Source organism: Siphateles boraxobius, unplaced genomic scaffold, assembly GCF_051911475.1.
Source record: "Siphateles boraxobius isolate OS27281-9 unplaced genomic scaffold, OSU_SipBor_1 104, whole genome shotgun sequence".
Taxonomy (NCBI): domain Eukaryota; kingdom Metazoa; phylum Chordata; class Actinopteri; order Cypriniformes; family Leuciscidae; genus Siphateles; species Siphateles boraxobius.
The window spans coordinates 494,361-514,728 of record NW_027508705.1 but is presented as its reverse complement, the minus strand read 5'-3'; the positions used below and the strand labels follow the sequence as shown (position 1 = coordinate 514,728).

Below are 20,368 nucleotides of genomic sequence, written 5' to 3'. Positions count from 1 at the left end.
AATTATGTTTAAATTATATTAAGCCTTAATGTTCTGCTTACTGTAACTGTACGTACACACCGCCACCGACTTGAGTGGCGAAGAAGCTCTGTCCGCCCTGTCAAGGACGCTTGTCAAAAAGTACGGTGAAGCTTGTTGACGCTTTGGCCGCTCTGACGTAGCAGCATTCTATGTTCGAGAGAAGAGAAGTGTCACAGCATGAAATGTAAACAGAAAAAAACAAGCAATACATTGACACTTGAAACCTTTTATAATGACAGCATTTTTATAACCGTTTTGGTCACATTTGGTCGGATAAAAAAACTATAATAATTATTATTTGCGTCTAGTGCAGTTGGTCACATCGGTGTTACCATGAGCAAATTAATTGCATTCCCGCTTAAAACGAGCGTTCGTAAATATTTCCAAAAAAGTTGCGGTCATCCTCAAATGTGTATCACTGGATCACTATGGATCATCGCAAAGTTGTTGTGGTTGGTGCTGCTGTATTGTATTTGCGGAGAAGACGTCGGACTCTGAGATTTTGGGTTCATGACACCTTCCAGGACTGTTATCTATATGCTAACAACGTCATATCATAAATGATAGGAAACCAAGTTTCCTATCTCACAGAGACGATTATGTTATGTTTTCAAAAACTAGCACACTTTGAGACAGTGTCAAAAGAAAGGAGCCCAGAATCTGACAAAATACAATTTTTTTTTTTATTGGTTGAATGACCTGCTATGTTAAAAGTGAAGCTTTTTGGAGTCACAAACGGTCACGCCTTTTAGGAGTAACAGTTGGATTTAAATGTGGGAATAAGCCCTCTAAATGGTGTTTGTACAGAATACAGAAGTTCCTCCTGAAATTGTGATAGTTGTTTAGTTTGGCTCTGCACAATCTAGGCTACTTGGATTTAATGTATTTTTGGTTGTCGCTGTCTGATCAGAAATTCCAGTCAGAAATTGTAGAATATGGTTGTACTGTAAAAGACCAAACCCTAAATACATATTGAACCTTGCTTTGTTCTGTACACACAAAGGAGAGGCAACCGGTTTGGTCTTGTGTGTGTGTGTGTGTGTGTGTGCCAATGTTGGGAAGTTACTAACAGAAGTAACAAGGCTATAACTTGGCTTCTTTCAGTAGCGTGACATCTGTTTGAAAATTTGCAGCTTTTTCCAAGCTGTTTATTTCTAAGAAGTGCCAATATGCGAGATGCTACGCTGCTGCTTTCATTTCACATCGAATAATATACAGTGCAGTGTTGATATCAACTAAAATTAAACTATTAAAAAATTGTTTAAAGGAATTAAAATAAAGCTGGAATAAAGTACATTTCATTCATATGTGAATCTCAGTGAGGCTAGTGATGCCTCAAAACACTCCAGTTGAATAGCCGTGGTGATATATTATGCACAAAATAATTTCACATGCACTCTCTAGCTATGAACTTTGATGCAGCCTAGTCGTCACAGGTTCACATGGTAAACAGCTCAAGTCATAGTTTGAGTGTTTTGACTATGTTCGGTGTAAAAATCGTGAAGTGCAGTGTGGGTGGGTGGATGCTATTTGTGAAACTGTAGTACCGATGACGATTTGTAAATAGAGTTGAGCTCTTCAGAAACATGATTTTGGCTAATGGTGGCCCGGCAGCACGAGTGTTTCACATTTCCCTAAACCTCACTGTAAGTGAATACGCAAACACGATGTATGACATCATTCTGAGTTTACAAATATCTGTCTGTTTTAATGTGTCTCTCTGCACTGAGAAGCAAGTGTAAAACGTTGACCCAGTTGAACCCAACAGGATGATTCAACTGCACTGACTTTATACTTTCAGATGCAGAAAGGTTTATTTGGCTAAGAGTTGTAAATGTGGTGTTATATATTAAAGTAGAGTTCAGCCATCTGGCTGTTATGCTTTGTGTTTTTGTAAAGGTTAGACAGCAACAGAACACATTAGCAGATATCAGACTGTACATCAAACATTCCTAGTTTAGTGTCTAGTTCCCCCAAGTTTGCTCTTAATACTAGAGATTGCTAACTTTGACAAATGTGTCATGTTACAATGTTTTTGCAAAATATTATGCTTATTAAAACAATTATGAAAGCTTACATTGTTTGCAGGATATCAGAGATTAATTTATATGACAGTTTATTTTGGAAGAAATTAGGGTTTCCATTGAAAATGCAAATTGTTGCCTTGGTAAAAGATTTTATCACTGTGTAAGACAATAACAATTAAAAATTGAGAGGTTTGAATGTGGGTGGGATATCTGATTAATTATCTGGTTAATTATGGAAGACTGTTTCTACCACAAAGTAAAAAACATAAGTAATTTCTTGCGATTTTAATTTGATGCATTATTGAGTCATTTTCTTTATTTCTTGGTATTGCAGACAATTTTTTTTCATAATTCCATCTTGTATTGCAAAATTGTGAATTTATATCTCAGTGTGTGACTTGGTTTATTATTTTACAGTTCCCCTATTATTCTATTTTATATGTTCCTCATTTTGTTCCTGTTTGTTCCTCATTTCACACAGCTTTACATGCATCCAAGGTCATGAAACGCTTTCATTTTCTCTTAATATACATTGCAGCATCACCTCTTTTCTCACGGTGCCTGAAATAGTTTGATCAAGGATTCAGTCTCTCTAAATCCCGCCTTTCCGAGAGCCTACTTTGCTCTGATTGGTCAGATGGCCCAGTCTGTTCTGATTGGTCAACCGATCAAATTCAGCCCGAGTCCTAATCCTTTTGAAGTCTTCTCAACATGTCGACAACACGAACCAAACTCTCCTAGGCCTAGGCTACAATTACAGTGTTTGAGGGCAGTCAAAGTAGATGTTGTTCGCTGGCAGCCAATAGCTATGTTTCTATTATCCTATTTTTATGCACATTTTGACGCATCACATCAGAAACGAGATGGAAACGCCAAATTTCAAAAGGAAAACCCCTATATTTGCAAAAAAGTTGAGGTGGTTTTTGACTTGTGCGAAAAAGAGTTAATGTGAATAATGGGAGATGGAAACGCATTTGCTGAATAAATTCTGACGTAGCGAACATTAAACACACGTGACTAATCGGCTGTTTCCTCATGATGGGAATTCCTGTTACCTAAAAAGAGCCAAATAATATGGATCAGCTCAGTAATAAATAAATAATATAAACCCAGCTAATGAAGACCATTGACTAGCATTATGCAAATTTGTGACAAACCTCGGTTGGTTTGTGCAGGAAGTAAGACTGGAATTACGGATGACTCGTTTCAGGCAGTTCAGAATCGGTTCTTTCTTTTGGGAAACAATAACTTTGAAATCAAAAAATTAGCAGACTTTTACTTTCAAAAACAACTATATTACACACTAGGTCATATCTGAGAAAGCATATGGGGTACATTAAACTTTATTTCACTGTTATGTTGTTATGTACTTGTTGTTATGAAATGTTTAAGTCCCCTGCTCGTGCTTGTCCATATAATGGCAGTGCATCTTAAATTGTGAAAATGTGTTTAAGGGGTAGTGACTAAGTAATAAGGCGTGTAAAAATCATTAGCTTAATTTAATCAGTCAGATATCAATGGAAGGCTCGCACAAATAATAGTGCATGCCATGTGTGTTACCATCTCATGCTCCTAATGGACGTGTTCATAACAAGCACCATTCAGTGAATCACGTGTGGATATTGTGTGCTGTGTGAGAAAGACCCAGATGGGTGTGATTTTCTGCAGTAATACTACAAAGTGCTGCAGCACACATTGATTAATGTTACAGGCATTAGAGTGTGTAGATGTGTTAAGGTGTTTTATTAACACCGCTTGTGCTCTTTTGTTATGCACTAGCCACATCCTGTATCGAAATCCTCACATGCACGTACATGTGGTGTGAAATGCATTGTGCTGAGCTGTTTCAGCGCAGTGCGGGGGTAGCGGGGGCGTTATTACATATCAAACGGGGAAACACTAGGATTCAGAGAGGGAGGGCGGGCGTGCGAGGGATGCCTGCGAGAGGAGAGGCGAGGGGTAACCCTCCTTTCCAGGCAAGGGATTCCACCACTGCAGTAATCATGTTTCCTGCAGTCTCTGTGCCGATGCAGATTTCCCATTTGCACACGCTCTTACAAACGTGTTCCCCCAGAAATCCTTTCATCTGACTCCAGTCATCACGACACACTCTCTTGCTCTCTCCTTCTGTCTGTACTGAACCGCTCGGGTTGTGCTCTTGCATTCAGTCACAAGAATTGCAGCGGTTGAGACACGTTTTTCAAGCTTGAACTATTTTTTTACTTTCAATGTGAAATGGATTGTTTCCCATAGTAGTTTGTATACACCAGTAAATGATAAAGCATTTAATTTCAAAATGATTTGCTTTTTGGGAGTTGATACTCTTTAACCAGGGTTATTATCAATGGCTAAAACTAAAAGTATAAAAATATATGAAAATCTTAAAAAATCTTGAAATAAAATAAATATTAACTGAAAATAAATAAAATAAATTTTTTTTAAACTATTTTATTTTAGCAAGTTGTAACGCACGTGTAACAGTATATTAGATGTGTGCATTTGGACTTAAACTGACAGCAGCCTAATAAACCTCCTGCTGTCTTTACCATTAATGTCATTACCTTCTGATGTGTACAATAGAATGAAATCGTCACAAAGACATTTAAGCAAAATAGTGGCTTTCCCGGTGACTACAACTTCCATCTATTTCTGTGACTTTTTGAAGGGATAGTTCACCCAAAAAAGAAGTTCTGTCATCATTTCCTCACCCTCCTCATGTCATTCCAAACCTGTATGAAAGAAGGTATTTTGAGAAATTTCTCAGTGTTTATTTTAGTCAATGGGCTCCAACGTTCAAAATATCTTGTTACGCATAAGAAAGTCATACAGGTTTAAAACAATATGAGGGTGAGTAAATGATGACAGAACTTTCATTTTTGGGTGATCTTTCACCTTCATTGCGATATCAGTTGAGGTTTAGATTAAACTTTGTGTTCTGAGAGGCACAGAGGGAATGCACAAATGTATTGTGTATTATTGGTCCTCTCACTTCTGCTTCTTTATTTCTGTCCCTCACATTCTCTCTCCTTCTCTATCTGCCTGAATGACATTGATTCTTCGGGTACTGTGCTATTGACTGGCCCTCTGTGGAATATTTCAGCCGTTGTGTGAGCGTGCAGGGAGGACGGGAGGGGTTTTCTGGTTCCCCGTCTTCATTACACACACACACCGCACCACTGTGAATGCAGTGCCATTCATTTAATCCCACACAAGCTGTTCTCTTCTAATAACCAACTGACACAACGTACAGTGGTTCCTTACAGTGCATGCTGTGTTGTTTTTTGTGTTATTTTGCGGCATGAATCTTCTGTCTCATATTCAATTCATAATGCAAGCTGACATCTCAGAAAATATATTATTTCTTTTGCTGAGACCCTGATTCAGTGGCATAGGAAAAACTTTTAGTGTTTTAATTCTCTATCTCTAGTTCGGAATAAGAACCAGTTCTCGATTCTTGTTCTTTATGTGGTCTTGCAGCATAGCAGTGCTTTGTGTTGTTCCCTGAGCTGAAAGGAGGACCTGATATAAACACAGTGGTAGCGGTCATTAGTGCTGACAAATCGTAGAGAAGTGTGTGTGGGTGTAACTGTTATGATTGTATTGTCTCTTTCTGCAGCATCTGATCACGACACTAATCCAACCATTGTTTGGGCTTTGATTCATGCTAACTAACTATTACAGGTACTGTACATTATGAGAGTGCACACTGCTGTGTGTGTGTGTGTGTGTGGTATTACCTCCGTTGTGATGACAAAATCCCCACATAGGTGGCAATGATCTGAAATCCTTGTACCAATTTTTGGTAACCTTGAGGAAAACGGCTTACAAATCATACTAAGTGATGTTTTAGAAACTGTAAAAATGTGTTGTGTGTGTCTAGTGTGAGTCAATAGGATATACAACCCCATATCAGAAAAAGTTGGGACATTTTGTAAAATGCAATAAAATCAAGAATCTGTGATTTTGTTCATTCTATTTTACCATTTATTAACTGACAAAAGTACAAAGAAATGTTTTCCAATGTTTTCACTGACCAACATGATAGTATTCTGTAAATATGAACAAATTTAGATTTTGATGGCTGCAACACACCCCAAAAAAGTTGGGACAGAGACATGTTTACCACTGTGCCACATCACCTTTCCATTTAATTACACTTTTTAATCATTTGGGAGTTGAGGATACTAATTGTTGGAGTTTTGCTAGTGGAATATTTGCCCAATCTTGTCTGATACAAGACAGATGCTCAACAGTCTTTGGTCATCGTTGCCTGATTCTCCTTTTCATGATGGGTCAAACATTTTCCATAATAGACATATCTGGACTGCAGTAAACAGGCAGACACATCCCTTCTATGGTGCAGAGTGTCTAGAAACTACTCAGTTTTAGCATGTGCAGAATGAGGCCTGGCATTGTCTTGCTTCCCAGGAAAGATGTCATCTTGATGGCAGTTTTTGTCTCTGTACAATCCAAATACATGCCTCCATGTCAATGGTACCTTCACAATAATGCAAGTTACCCATACCGTTTGCAATGATGCACCTCAATACCAGCACAGATGTTTGCTTTTGCACCTGTCACTGGTGAAAGTCTGGTTGGTCCCTTTCGTCTTTGGGACTGAGAACTCGATGACCATTTTCTCCCAGAAACAAGCTGAAACATGGACTCATCTGACTACAGCACACATTCCCACTGTCTTGTAGATCATCTGAGATGAGCTCAGTCCCAAAGAACTCGCCGGCATCTCCTCATAGAACTGATGTAAAGCTTTCTTCTTGCGTAGTTACCCATACCATTCAAGTGGCATTTCTTAATGCAGAGTCAGACTGTGTTCCGTGAAAACGGTTTTCCAAATTACTCCTGAGGACATGTATCTGTATTTGACAGAGCAGCATGATGGTATCTTGTGCAATGCCATCTGAGGGCTCAAAGGTCACGCACATTCAACAGAGGTCTACTGCCTTACCCAACACAGACTGAGATTTCTCTGGATTCCCTGAATCTTGTGACAATGTTATGTATGGAAGATGATGAAAGGCATAAATTCTTTGCAATCTTGCATTGAGAAATGGAATTTTTTAATTGTTTGACAATTCTCTCATGATATTTGGCACAAAATGATGAGCCATGACCCATCTTTGCTTAAAAAGACTGAGAAGCACTTTTACACCCAAACATGATACCCTCAACTATTACCAATTCACCTGCTCATTGTGGACTGTTTCAAAAGAGTTGGATAATCTAATTTGGATAATCTTTTCACTTTTATTTTTTCTCTGTCCCAACTTGTTTTGGGTGTGTTGCAGCCATCAAAATCAAAATTTGTTCATATTTACAAAATACAATTAAGTTGGTCAGTGTTAAACATTGGAAAACGTTTCTTTGTACTTTTGTCAGTTAATAAAAGGTTAAATAGAATGAACAAACTACTGATTCTTGATTTTATTGCATTTTACAAAATGTTCCAACTTTTTCTGATTTGGGGTTGTATTATGCTGAAGTGCTTAGTGTCTGAAGCAGCAGTGTTATTTTAGTATTTATATATGATCATAGTATGATCATCATATTTTTACTAGATTGTGTATTTTTTATATTTCTATTTAGCTTTAATTTATTTTTATTTCAGTTTTAGGAATTTTAGTACTTGAAATTTTAACTTTTTTTTCTGTTAGTTTCAAAGTTTTTATTATTTTATTTGACTTAACGAGAAAAATTTAGTTAGTTTTAGTGGACAGGGCTGCAGTGTTGTCTATGTGGGTCCTCAGTTAAAGCCTTGACTGACTGGTAAGGCCAGGAATGAAGTCAACATGGCTGACAGCCGACTGACACGGTCCTGAGAAGGAAAGGGTAGCACAGAGAAGAGAAGAGTGATCAGAGATGCACTTTTTTCTGTAAATGTGGACTGTACTGCAGTGTTCAAGAATAAGGATCTCCTGGGGCAGGTGTCAGAGAGTTTCAGCCACATGCCTTGTTGGGTCAGTGATTTATGATAATGTACTGTACATACATTTTTATTCCTTGCAAACTTGCTCCTTGCTTATAAACCTGTCTGCTAGGGCAGATGTTTGGAACAAAATTGATTTGTTGTTCAGAAAGCATGATAGTCTTAACTGCGTCAGTAAAGGTCCTTGCACACTGAGTCCGAATTTCTTATGCGTTTTTTCGTATTTGTCGTTCGGTGGCTCTGAATTGTCGAAACGCCTCTCAAAATGCTTGTTACGGATGTGAAAAACGCAGAAAACCGAACCCGATCCGAATTTTTTTTTGACTTTGGACTCCGTGTGCAAGGACCTTAAAGGGGTCATCGGATGCCCATTTTCCACAAGTTTGTATGATACTTTAGGGTCTTCATGTAAAGTTTGTAACACACTTTGGTTAAAATTCCTCAATTGGTTGTGTAAAACAACACGCTTTTTACCTCCTCAAAAACAGATCTGTTCACAGCGACCTGATGCTGTGAATGTCTCTTTAAATGCCCTTGAAAATACTATTAAGTCAATGGGGTCCATCAACTGTTTGGTTACCGACATTCTTCAAATGTCTTGTTTTGTGTTCATCAGAAGAGAGTTATTCATACAGGTTTGGAACAACTTGAGGGGGCGTAAATAATGACAGAATTTTCATTTTTGGATGAACTATTCCTTAAATGTTGAGCCTTGTTGATGTCTTCCTCAGTGGATTTGTCTAGATGGATCTTTTCACAAAGAATGATGTTTCTGTGTCAGTGATAATTGTTTGTTAAATAGCAAGTCAATGATTGCTTCACAGCTGAGCCTCCTCCTGAATTAACAAATTAAACCAAAACTGTGTTAACTAAAACTCCAGCAGGATCTCCAACACTAACAACCCATTATCACTTCTTAGTTTAGCCACCGACACGCAGCTCTTGGCAAGAAACAGCTACCAAAATTGTGCTACAGAAATAAAATAAGCAACACCACGATCTATTGTAGACTCCAAGAGAGTTATCGCTTCTGCTCAATCTCTGCTATCTCTTCAGTAAATAATTGAAGGTCAACGACTTGCTGTGCTGTTGGTTGCTAGTAGGTGTTCCTCATCGACTTCAGTTTCGAACTGCGGGCGGATCTTGTGATTGTCTTAATTATAGGGACACTTAATATTCAACAATATTATTGATCTGACTGTTGGATGAGAACCGAACTGAGCTGGATAATGACATCATATTTTGCAAAGCGGTTTTATAGTTGAAATGAACTAATTTAATAATTGATGATTTTTACAATGGAACTGAATCAACAATGATCTGACTTCAGCTGAACAATAGCCAAAATGCATTTTTTTCCAGTTATCACTGTAAAGCTGCTTTGAAACTCTCTGAATTGTATAAAACGCTATATGAATAAAGGTGACTTGACTTGATTTTCTTCACTCCTGTTGGTAGTTTCCACATTGCATCGCTTCTCATTTGCACAAAGCCGATTGTTGCTCAACTTTGTGGCCAGTGTATGCGCCACCTTAATTCGTTACCTCTCATTGAAATGTTATGGCTTCTGATCTCTGCTAATCACTGTGAACACCACTTTAGACAAAGTCTGAGGAACCACAGTGTATTTGAGCTAGTTAATCAGAAAATGGAGAAGAGGAATTAGAGGGTATGCGTTGACGTCACTTTCCTACCAGGACACGCCGCCTCATTCAGACTGAGTGGCAAAACATCCTTAAACATGACTGGAAACTGCGAAACTAGCTGCTTCTCCAGAAGCTCTCATTGCAGCAACTTGGAAACATTGTTTCCTGACAGGCCCTTAAAAGCTTCTTCTCCTTGACGCTCAGAAAGTGCAGATGCCAGTTCAATATGATTGGATCAGATGCTTTATGTTGGCTCTTGCCATTTTTATGTGCAGATCTGCTTCAGACGGTGTATGAGCTGTCTGTTGTGTGTGAATCCGACCCTTCTCTTTGTTTGTTTTGGTAAAGCTAAAGCCTGTTGTTTTTGTCTAAAGCCTCCAGACACCTTTTCACATTTTCAGTATTAATAATGAAATAACACATCACCGTCTACTGTAGAGGGATTGACTCGTTATCTCTTCATTACTAATTAATGACTTTCCTCGTCTGAAATTTGCACTTAAACAGCTGTCACAGAACTGCAGCGACCTCCAGTCTCTCCCCCCCCCCTCAGGATCGGCCCTTTCGCCAGGAAACCCCTTCAGGCCTCTGTGCTGTCTGTCAGCAGTCATTTGCCATGTCAGATCTGCTCTCATCGTTGTGTGACTGATTGGCACTGGCGTTGTATTTGGACACATTGTGGTTTTTTATCGACATGTGACAATCAAACATTGTGTTTGCGATGACAGTTAGGGCTTTAGATCTGGTGAACCAATGACTTCCAGTTCTCACTGCAGCAGTAAACGCTCTAAACTGACCTTCATCAGTTGCATGGTATCTCAGTGCCACTTTAGTGTCAGTGTGAATCTTTAATTAAATCAATACAAATCCATATTTTTTTCAAAGATTGTAATTCTAATATATTAGCCTTCATTTAGTGGTACATTGGTAGAGGCTCATGAATAATTAATTTGTATTGATTCCCACCTAACGAAGGCTGTGACGTATAGGATTTTTGGCGGTTAACCGACCATCCCCCCCCCCCCCCCCCCCCCAAAAAAAAATATTTCACCCGCACCGTGTCACACACTGCAGACGCGATCAAGAACGCATATAGCTTGTAAATGACAATGGAAATGAATAATTATAAAGCAGTGTTCTTTATTAACAAATAAACAAATTAACATTTGTATTAAATTGTAAATATTAATAATGAACTATGAATTATGGTAAACTTAAACAACCTTTTAATCATTATAAAGCAGTTTTCTTTATTATTAACAGCAAATTAACATTTATATTAAATTGTAAATAAAATAATTAACTATTAATTAGGCTAAACATAAACAACCTTTTTTAAAAAGTGCAAAATAAAAGGGCAATAGTCTGAACAAGTATTCGGCTGTTGGGCCGCTAAAGTGAATCGTCAATTCCTGCTGCTTTATTTTTCGGTCTTCAGGTTTCGTGACAGGAAAACCACAACAAACCACAAGGAAAACTACAACCACATTTGGATTATTAGACAATGTCGAAATAAAGTGACTCTGCAGAGTTTTGCATTCAAGGGCATGTAAAGGGAACCATTGACACAGAGAAGAAAGAGTTAACTTCACGTGTGCTCTCGCTCATGACCGCTACTGAACATCTGAACACAAACAACGATCAAATGCACATCGATAGATCTTCTTCCATCTGTTCTTCAAAATGTAATAAAATGTATATTTCTGCAAGCATGTTTAAACTGGTTAACTGACAGTGTCTAAGGCAGGCAAAGGCATTTTTCAAGTCGAGTTCGCACGCCACTGCGCAATATAGGCTACACACACATTACCACGGGTGGGGTTCATTTCATAAACTGTCGACAAGCTTATTTAATGTAGCCTATAAATTCATGGATATGTCAAAAAAACGGAAAATGTTATACTTTGTAGTAGCGCTATCGTCGCGTAATAATCTGTTTGGTTGTAAAATGTATTACCTGAATCAATGAAATTAAATCTATTGTCTCGTCCTGTGGAATCATTCATTCACAGACAGCTTACGAAGATGTCAACTAATAAAGATCTTCATCGTTGGCAAAAATATGATGCATTTGCAGATTTGCTTTCACTAGACTGTAAGTCCACGGCCACTTCATCCAACGCTCTTGATGTTTTTAAATCTTCCTGTTACGACTCCGAGTCGAGTGTGAATTGAAAGTACTTCAGTGATTCAGTGCGTGCAGGAAACTGAACAGATCATTAAAACTGATTCGCGAACCGATTTAGACAGATCAGCCAACTTGTTTGAAGTCTTTAAACAGAATCGACTCAAAAGAGTGATTTTGTGAATTGAGCATCGCTCCTGCCCATAAAAAAAGATACAGCGCGCTTGGAATAAACATGTATTGAATTAAAATAAAGTAACGAGAGGAACGTCGCCCAACGTAACGAAGAGGTACAGAAAACTTTCAGCTAGGGGTGGGCGGATCGATCCTGAAGTATCGATACTTTCGATACTGACGAGGTATCGAAAAAGATCGATCCTCACATAAAAATATCGATCCAAATGTGTTTTTTTTTACCCGTAATTTTTTTAAATTTAGATCGCAATTCAGTGCGTAAAAAAAGCTTCTAAGTTTAAAAATAAGCGAATGTTAGCGAATAATTGTGTAGGGTAGAACTATTTCTCCTAGTCATCTGGATACAAGACGAAACCAATCGATCACAGAGAGCGTTCGATGCTGTTGCTTCTGTCACAGTGCGTTTGGGAAACGAAGCCTTGCTTAGATGACAGAGAAACAATCAGGAGTTATTTCGCAATAAACAAATTAAAAGTTTACATAACGGTTCAAAATGTTGACGTCAGTAAGATTTGTTAAATGAAATTAATATTTTTATTCAACAAGGATCGATGCATTAAATTGATCGAAAGTGACAGTCAAGGGTTTTACACTGTTAAAAACAATCTATTTCATATAAATGCTGTTCTTTCAACTTTGTTCATCATGATACATTTTATCCAAAATTATTTGGTTTCCACAAAAACGTTAAACTGTTTTCAACATTGATAATAATAAGAAATGTTTCTTGAGCAGCAAATCAGCATATTAAAATGAATTCTCATCATGAAGGATCATGAAGACTGGAGTAATGATGCTGAAAATTCAGCTTTGATCACAGGAATAAATGACAGAATAGCCCATGTTAAATTGTAATAATATTACAGCTTTTACAGTATTTTTGATCAAATAAATGCAGAAGAGAATTAAAAATCTTATACAGCCCACAAACTTTTGAACAGTAGGCTAGTGTACAATAGTACATTTACTATAATTAGGGTAGTTTGGTAAAAGTCACTGACTAATTACAGGTGAGTTGAGAGCACAAATCACAAAATATTCACCTCATAAATCATGACACACTGCTCTAGCAGAGGAAAGTGCATGTAAGTTCAAATTAAAAAGTATTGGTATCGGTATCGATATCGGCGATACTGGCCCTGTATTTACTTGGTATCGGATCGATACCAAATTTTGCAGTATCGCCCACCTCTACTTTCAGCAGAAAAAAGAAAGTGCGGTGATGATGCGGTAGGCATCTCATTCACGCGATATTGCGGTGATGCGGTTATCGTCACACCCCTACACCTAACTCTGCCCATGATTACAAACAGCTTCAAACTGTGGGGGTTTTGTTGTTCTTGTGGGGTTTTTTTTTTTAGTTCTATTTAAAAAAAAATTGTCACACAGTATAGAGAGGTTTTAATAAGTTGGCCTGTACATAATATGACAGATTGAAAACCTTGGCTAATAGACTAAAAATTATTTTCTGACTAATTAGGGTGTTCAAACTTGGCATGTTTGACTGGATTGAAACGAACCCTGGTTAGATTGCTCTGTTAGTGCGGTTAATTTGAATAGGTGTGAAGGCTGCCATCTGAACCCTGGTGCACACCAAACAAGCGGAGTGAGACAGCTGAAAAGATGGGTCTCGGTCCGCTTCCAAACGAACTCTGGTGTAGTTTGAATGAAATATGAATGCAACACGGACCAAAGACATGTAAACCAAAAACGTGATTTTTTTGCGACAAGATGTGACCCTAAAAAGGACCGAATGCTCAAGCATACCTGCTTTTTCTCGTCATAGTCGCCATGTTGCTCATAAAAATTACAGGCATAAAAAACGCGTCTCCTCGCATCTTCGTTTGTGATTCCTGCCACTGTTTTGACTATTTTACACATTTTATAAGCTCTTCACAAGTTCTCAGCTTGGCGAAATACCATTATATGTAGGCCATGCACACACAACGAGCACATTTATCCCAGCACACTTCCCGTCTTGAAATATGCGTCATGGAAGCCGACCAATCAGGTTGTGATGTGAACATATCCCTATGACTTTAGGATCGGTATCTTTAGGTTCGGTGTTAAAATGCCTATGTGAACGCTAAGTGGACCAGGACTAAGTTATTATTTTTTTGTCCCGGACCAAACGAACCAAGAGTCCCGAACTACAAATGTGAACACCCTTAATATCTTGTTAACCTTTTAAGGTAACCGAAATGATGCTAGGGTTGTCATGATACTTGAATAATTTAACAATAACATTTTAGTTAACTCAAAAATGTACTGCCCCCTCGTGTCGTTCCAAACTTGACTCTTCTACAGAAGACTAAATATAGTTATGGGCTCTATTTTTCATGCACTTGTAATTGAGGACTGAGGATTTCGGGCTTCAAGCCAGACACAAAAACTCTATAAAGTGTGATTTATGTGGTCTACATGACTTGTTTGCTATATTCCAAATCTTCTGAAGCCACAACAAAGACATTGAAAACTGCAAGGGTTGTTTCTGGTTCTTGACTGTTAACAGCATCATTAGGTCAGAACTCAAGAATCAGATATGTCCAAAAGCACCATTCAGGCAGATTGTGTATAATATAGACTAGATTCATGATACTTTTTAAACACACATTGAACATGCTTTTGGTCATTTCCCATTCACTTCCGTTGTACTGAAAAGAGTGACCAGGGTATTCTTCACAAATTCATGTTTTGTGTTCCACTGAAGAAAAATAAATTTATGCTGGTTTGGAAAAATGTGAGGAGTAAATAATGCCAAGATCTTCATTGTGAACTCCTTTTAAAGCTGTGGTTTTGAACATGAGTGGTCCACCATATCATCTGTTAGTCCAGCTGATCATTATCATAAACCAGCTTGGACTTTCATACTTGCCCTTTAAATTTCAGGAATGTTTGAATATTGTTTGTGTGTATATAGATACACCAACTGGCAGCTGGGGTACAGTGCAATAATTATCCTTTCACAGATCTGGATCCTACGGTTGCACCAGCCATTCATAAGTTCTTACATAAATTGGAACATAAAGTTTACATTAGAGGCTTATGACCAGATACTGCAAATTAGTGTGAGAACGCAATTCCCAAAAAGTGCAGATGGGAGTAGAAAGTTCTGTGCCTGATCTAATGACGACACGCAATTTAAAGAACACAGTGCCAGGATCATTTCCATAAACTACCAAGAGCAGCGCAAATTAGCGTCTGGTTTAAGACTCAGTTAAATAATGACTCAAATACCAGTAAATTGACTAGCATAAATCTTAGTAAATCACCTTCCATGATTCATTTAAATACTCTCCTCTCATAAATTTTGTGTCTGAAAGGAAAACTCCTACAAATGCTTATTCAATAAGGCCGGCTGGAAAAATAACTATCCACGCCATTTCAGTGCAAATCTTTCATTGCGTGTCTTTAGCAAATCCTGACAGTAGTTTTTTTTAATGCCAAAAGAGGGTTTAGCGCTGGCTCAACCTGTTATTAAATCCGGCCCTTAGTAACTACTAGCTAGTTTGTAACTAACTCTGTACTTTATTCAGTGGCACCATTTGCTCTTAAGACAGAACATAACTAGTAGCTCATAAGCACTCCATAAAGTAATGCCTATAGCATGACATTTACCATGGGTTATCCAGTAGCTGCCTTCAAATACGTGAGCATTCTCATTCCTCATTCTCAGTGATAGAATTCTTTAGCCTCACGTAACTAATGGTACAAATGCTTCCGTTCAAATACAATAAAGCATGAATGACATACAGCAATTGGTAAAAAGCATTCAGAAACTTTATTCAAAAAGAACAAGGCCCAAATTAATAATTACTGAAACAAAAAAAAACATGAATATTTAGTTTTTTTGTTTTTATTCAAAACAATGACAAGAAATGACACATAATATTCTCTGTCTTAAAATGTGAATGAGAGAAAATGTCAGCATTATAGTGTCTAAAAGCCTGTCAGGTAAAAACTAGAGCTTACAGATGCATTTCAGTCAATCTGCAATCTGTCAGTCTTATTCCAACCATTACTCCTGGTCAGAGGTTTCTGTATTTATTTAGTTTATATGTAGAGTTACATTTCAACTAAGATTAAGGGTGTGACGCAAAAATATTGAATATTGCGTAAGGTGTGACGTAGTGCTTCTTTACGTTAAAACTAGGCTTAGGTGTAACTTGCAAACAGCTGGTTCAACTGGCACCTGGTCCATTGTGTCTTGGATCGAAGCATGTAGGTTACAGTAGAGTGAGTCATTTGCTTACAGTAAACAAATAAACAGTTACTTTTAACCAAAACGAATCTACTAAAGGGACAATCCACCTGGAGCAACCAAGTGCTCAAGGGCACAGTGCTGATAGTTAATGACTTGTTCCACACTTTTTCCCTGTTTGAACAAGCTACCGTCCCATTACAAGCCCCGAGGTTTGACTGCTGCACCACAAGTGATCAACGAGAGTAAATCCGCTGTGCGTATAAATGCTGTGGAGTATTTTCGAACGCTGTCAGGTTAGGGGGGCTTTGTGTGTGTGGGAGGAGAGTCCGTGTGTAGATGCGTGATGTGTGGGCGTAAATGTCGAGAGCTCTATTTCAGGAAGACATGGCTTGCGAAACACGCTGACAGAAGAGTATAGATCAGACCAGTTTACCTCACCACTAGTAGGATACCAGGTGCACGCCAAAACAACCAAACTGCACATTTCCCGACATTCTAGACCCAAACACGCTGCTGCTGTTAACTCGGCAAACTCTGTGTGTGCTCGTAATGCTGTGTATGGCAAAGGTCCCTTGAATTCACATGATCTCAATATAGAATACCCATTCAATTTGGCCACAACCCCCTCTCTCTCTGCTCTCTTTCTCTCTATATTTGTCTCGCTCGTTGTGGTAATTGTGCTCTCCAGAGGCACAGTGGAAAATGTGATTGTATTTTCCCTGGATTCAAAGCACATGGTTCCCTTCTGGCTGCCTTTCACTTCAGAAACGCCCAACTGCTGGTTTGAGACAGAGGGTGTTCCGTCAGACTTTACTGTCCATGTGTTTTTCTTCCCAACCCTCATTTGCATACTTTTTTCTGTGGTTCTGGTATTTATGTTGTTGTTGCATCAAATGCAAGCCGCATTTTCAAAGTTCATATACCTTAAGGGTTAGTTCACCCAAAAATGAAAATTCTGTCATTAATTACTCTTTCCAAACCCGTAAGACATTTGTTTATCTTTGGAACGTAAATGAAGAATTTTTTATTGAAATCTAAGAGCCTTTTGTCCCTCCATTGACAGCTTACGCAACTACCACTTACTCTATTTTGCTCTTTAAAGTTTGCTGAGCAATGGTAAATTTGACCACCTTTAATGGGATATGGCACAAAGGCATCATTTATCATTCTACATGTTGCACTTTCTTTAGTTGAATATATATGGAAAAATAATGTTTGAAGAACATCCTAACCATTCTTTTAAATACAGTCAAAGTAACTAGGGAACGGGAATTCTCCGGACCAGTTTGGTGGACTGGATCAGTTGATTAATTTAATAAGTCTGCCTCAGATTGTCAGAAGTAACTGTGAAGAATGACTGGCTTCAGTCAGTTTCTCACTCAATGCTATCATATGAAGACTTGGGTATATAGTGCAAAATGTCATATGGGCCACTTGTATGATACTTTTATAGTGATTTTTTTGTGTCACTTTGGAGAATGACAACCCCTGTTCCCTTCTACTCCCATTATACTGGAAAGAGTGATCTGGATATTCTATAAAAATAAACCTTTTGTGTTCTACAGAAAAAAGTCATACAGGTTTGGAATGACATTAAAGAGTAAACGACAACCAAATTTTTATTTTGGGTCAACTATTCCCTGACTACTGTTGTTGTTTCACTTATCCGGCAGAACGGACCTCAGTCACTTTTGTTCTTTATCGCACCTGTTCTTTGTCAATGTTAAAAATAAGAACTCAAAATGGTTTAACAGCTTAACATTTTCCGTGATTCAGTGGCTCCTGTCGCCTCAGTGTTTTTGTGTATCCTTTGTTGTACATGTTCAATACCAGTGTGTTGCTCAGTGCCACCCACCCCCCCCCCCCCCCATCATTTATCCCCTAAAGGATTGTTTTAGATCAGACACACACTGTAACGCATACAGCAATTACTCAAAATGAAAAAAAGCCCATCTGTGATCACAGCACTGTCATATCTCACACTCTGCAGTCAGACAAGCCTGGACGAATGGGGAATGTCTACGATAATTTAAACAGAGTAGATTATGCAAGCAGTTTAGTAAGAATGTCTGTGTAGCTGTACTGCTTAATAAGATTCAACAACAAATTACCTCCTTCTCTCTCTCTCTCGCTCTCTTGTTGTAGGGCTGGAAGGGCTCCCCCTCATGGCAGGGTCAACGACTACTGTGTTCATCCTCTTCTACAGAAGGTGAGTGTTCATGTTCATAATGCTAATTCAAAAACATGCAAATACATGTGGATTTTTGCATCACTGAGATGGTTTACAAACTAGTGCTCTGCTGTAAACGCCTACTTACGGGTCTCTGAAGCATGTTCTCCATTCGGTTTTCTCTTAACACATTTCAGAAAATTGTTTAATAAAGAGTACAAAGCTTTGAACCAAACCAACCAGCAAGCTCTGAGAACTTACCGTATACTCAACAAATAATTATTATTATTTCGGGACGCAAGAATTGATCTGTCATCTTGTATAGTATGTCGGTGGACAACAACAATGTCACGACAGAAAGACTAGCACGTTTAAATTTTTTTCGGTCCTCCAAGATGGGTTAAATCACATCTGTGAAGTTGAACAATAGGAGCACAGAAGCTCTTCCGTACACACCTTTCAAATATTGTGAAACAAAAGAGAGACGTTGGTATTGGTTGCTATTAAGTGAAATTATGCAATTATGCCTTTATGCTGTTTCCCCGAGTGGAAACCTCACACAACAGAGTCAAAAAATAAAAAAATGCTGGCGAACAATACTGCCCTACAAAGGCTAAGCGCAGTAACTACACATTTGAGCTAAGACTTCTAATGGGCTTTATGACATGTGTTCTGTCTTGTGAATAAATATCTGGGTTAAATTATGTTCCGCGCGGAGATGCATTACCAATAATCTACCCATAACATGTTTGACTGGCTGGTATAAAAACTTTAAAGGCCCTTTTCTCCGTTTCTTTGTTCGCGTAGTTACTGCACTTAGCCTTTGTAGGGCAGAATAGCGGAGGTGCTTCAGCAATCTGGGGAGAACTGGATTTAGCAATAAGATAACGCCACTTCGGTAGTTTGTTTATGCTCTTGTTTCCGGAAGTCAGTCGCTAGTTCCGCCTTCTCTATGACATCATGCACATCATTAAAGAGGACAAGTGATGATTAGTCGGGAAACAACGTGTAGTCTGACATGTTTAAGAACCTGTCTGAACCTGACATTAATCGACACTACTGTAGAGTCTGAAGCAATTCCCATTTCTACATGGGATCTAGCTTCAGGATTGTAGGCCTGTATCAGAGTCCTGAAAAAGGTTTCTTTTAATTTTATTATTAACTTGCGTTATCTTCGCTCAAATAGCACGCTTGGCCATGTACAGAGAAACTGGCAGCCAGGCAACATACAAGTGACCAATCCTGAGTGGCGATGTCAGTACACGCGGGTATCGCTAACTATCCTAAGAAGTCCAGGCCGAGAACGGTTGGTAATAGTGTCGTGCCAAACCAAGCTCAAGTGGAAATATAACTGGAACAATTTTTAGCCCGACGATGGAAAAGAGGCTATTGATCGAATCCATAATCAGATTGATGGCTCAATCAGACTGAAAGCCTTCAATCAATCCAATCGAGGTCAATACGAACTCAATTTCGATCGGATCGAAATGGGTGTTGTAGACCTGAAATAATCTGATCAACTGGAAAAAAATCATCAGATTCAAAAATACCTTGCAAACCTATGAACATGCATATGTTTATTTATGTCTTGTGTCTTGTGGCCAGTGGAGGAGACTGAATATTTACTGTTTGCTAAAAAAAGCTCTTCTGACATAAATGTCAGCTTTCTTTTTTGGATGCTTACGGTAGCTCCGGTGACATTATCACGTTTGCTTTCTCTGATTCTGTACGCCATGACTGGAATGCATTGCATGTATTCCAATAAAATCCTGTTTACAGTAATTTTAATCTAAATGAATGAATCTAATCCGATTTCATTCATTTAGATTAAAATGACTGTAAACAGGATTTTATTTGCTTAAAACTGAATGTTTGTCTTTCTGGATGACACATACCCACATCTCAGCAGTAGATTTTACATTTTTACAAGTTTCTAATTTTGGAAATGCGACTTCACTTGGCATTCTGTTGCATTTTCCAAAAAGGAAGTCTTTCGGAGTTAGATTGGAATGCAAGTTTTGGCTAGTTCAGTTAAC

At 38.3% G+C, this 20,368-nt stretch overlaps 1 protein-coding gene across 1 annotated transcript in view; it reads left to right on the top strand.

Moving 5' to 3' along the window:
* The window catches only part of mcu (mitochondrial calcium uniporter), a 91,381-nt gene that overhangs the window by 52,942 nt on the left and 18,071 nt on the right, over positions 1-20,368 (top strand). Inside the window, exon 3 of the mRNA XM_077246752.1 lies at positions 18,308-18,371. Coding sequence (XP_077102867.1) covers positions 18,308-18,371 — 64 coding nt within the window. The remainder of the gene's footprint in view (positions 1-18,307; positions 18,372-20,368) is intronic.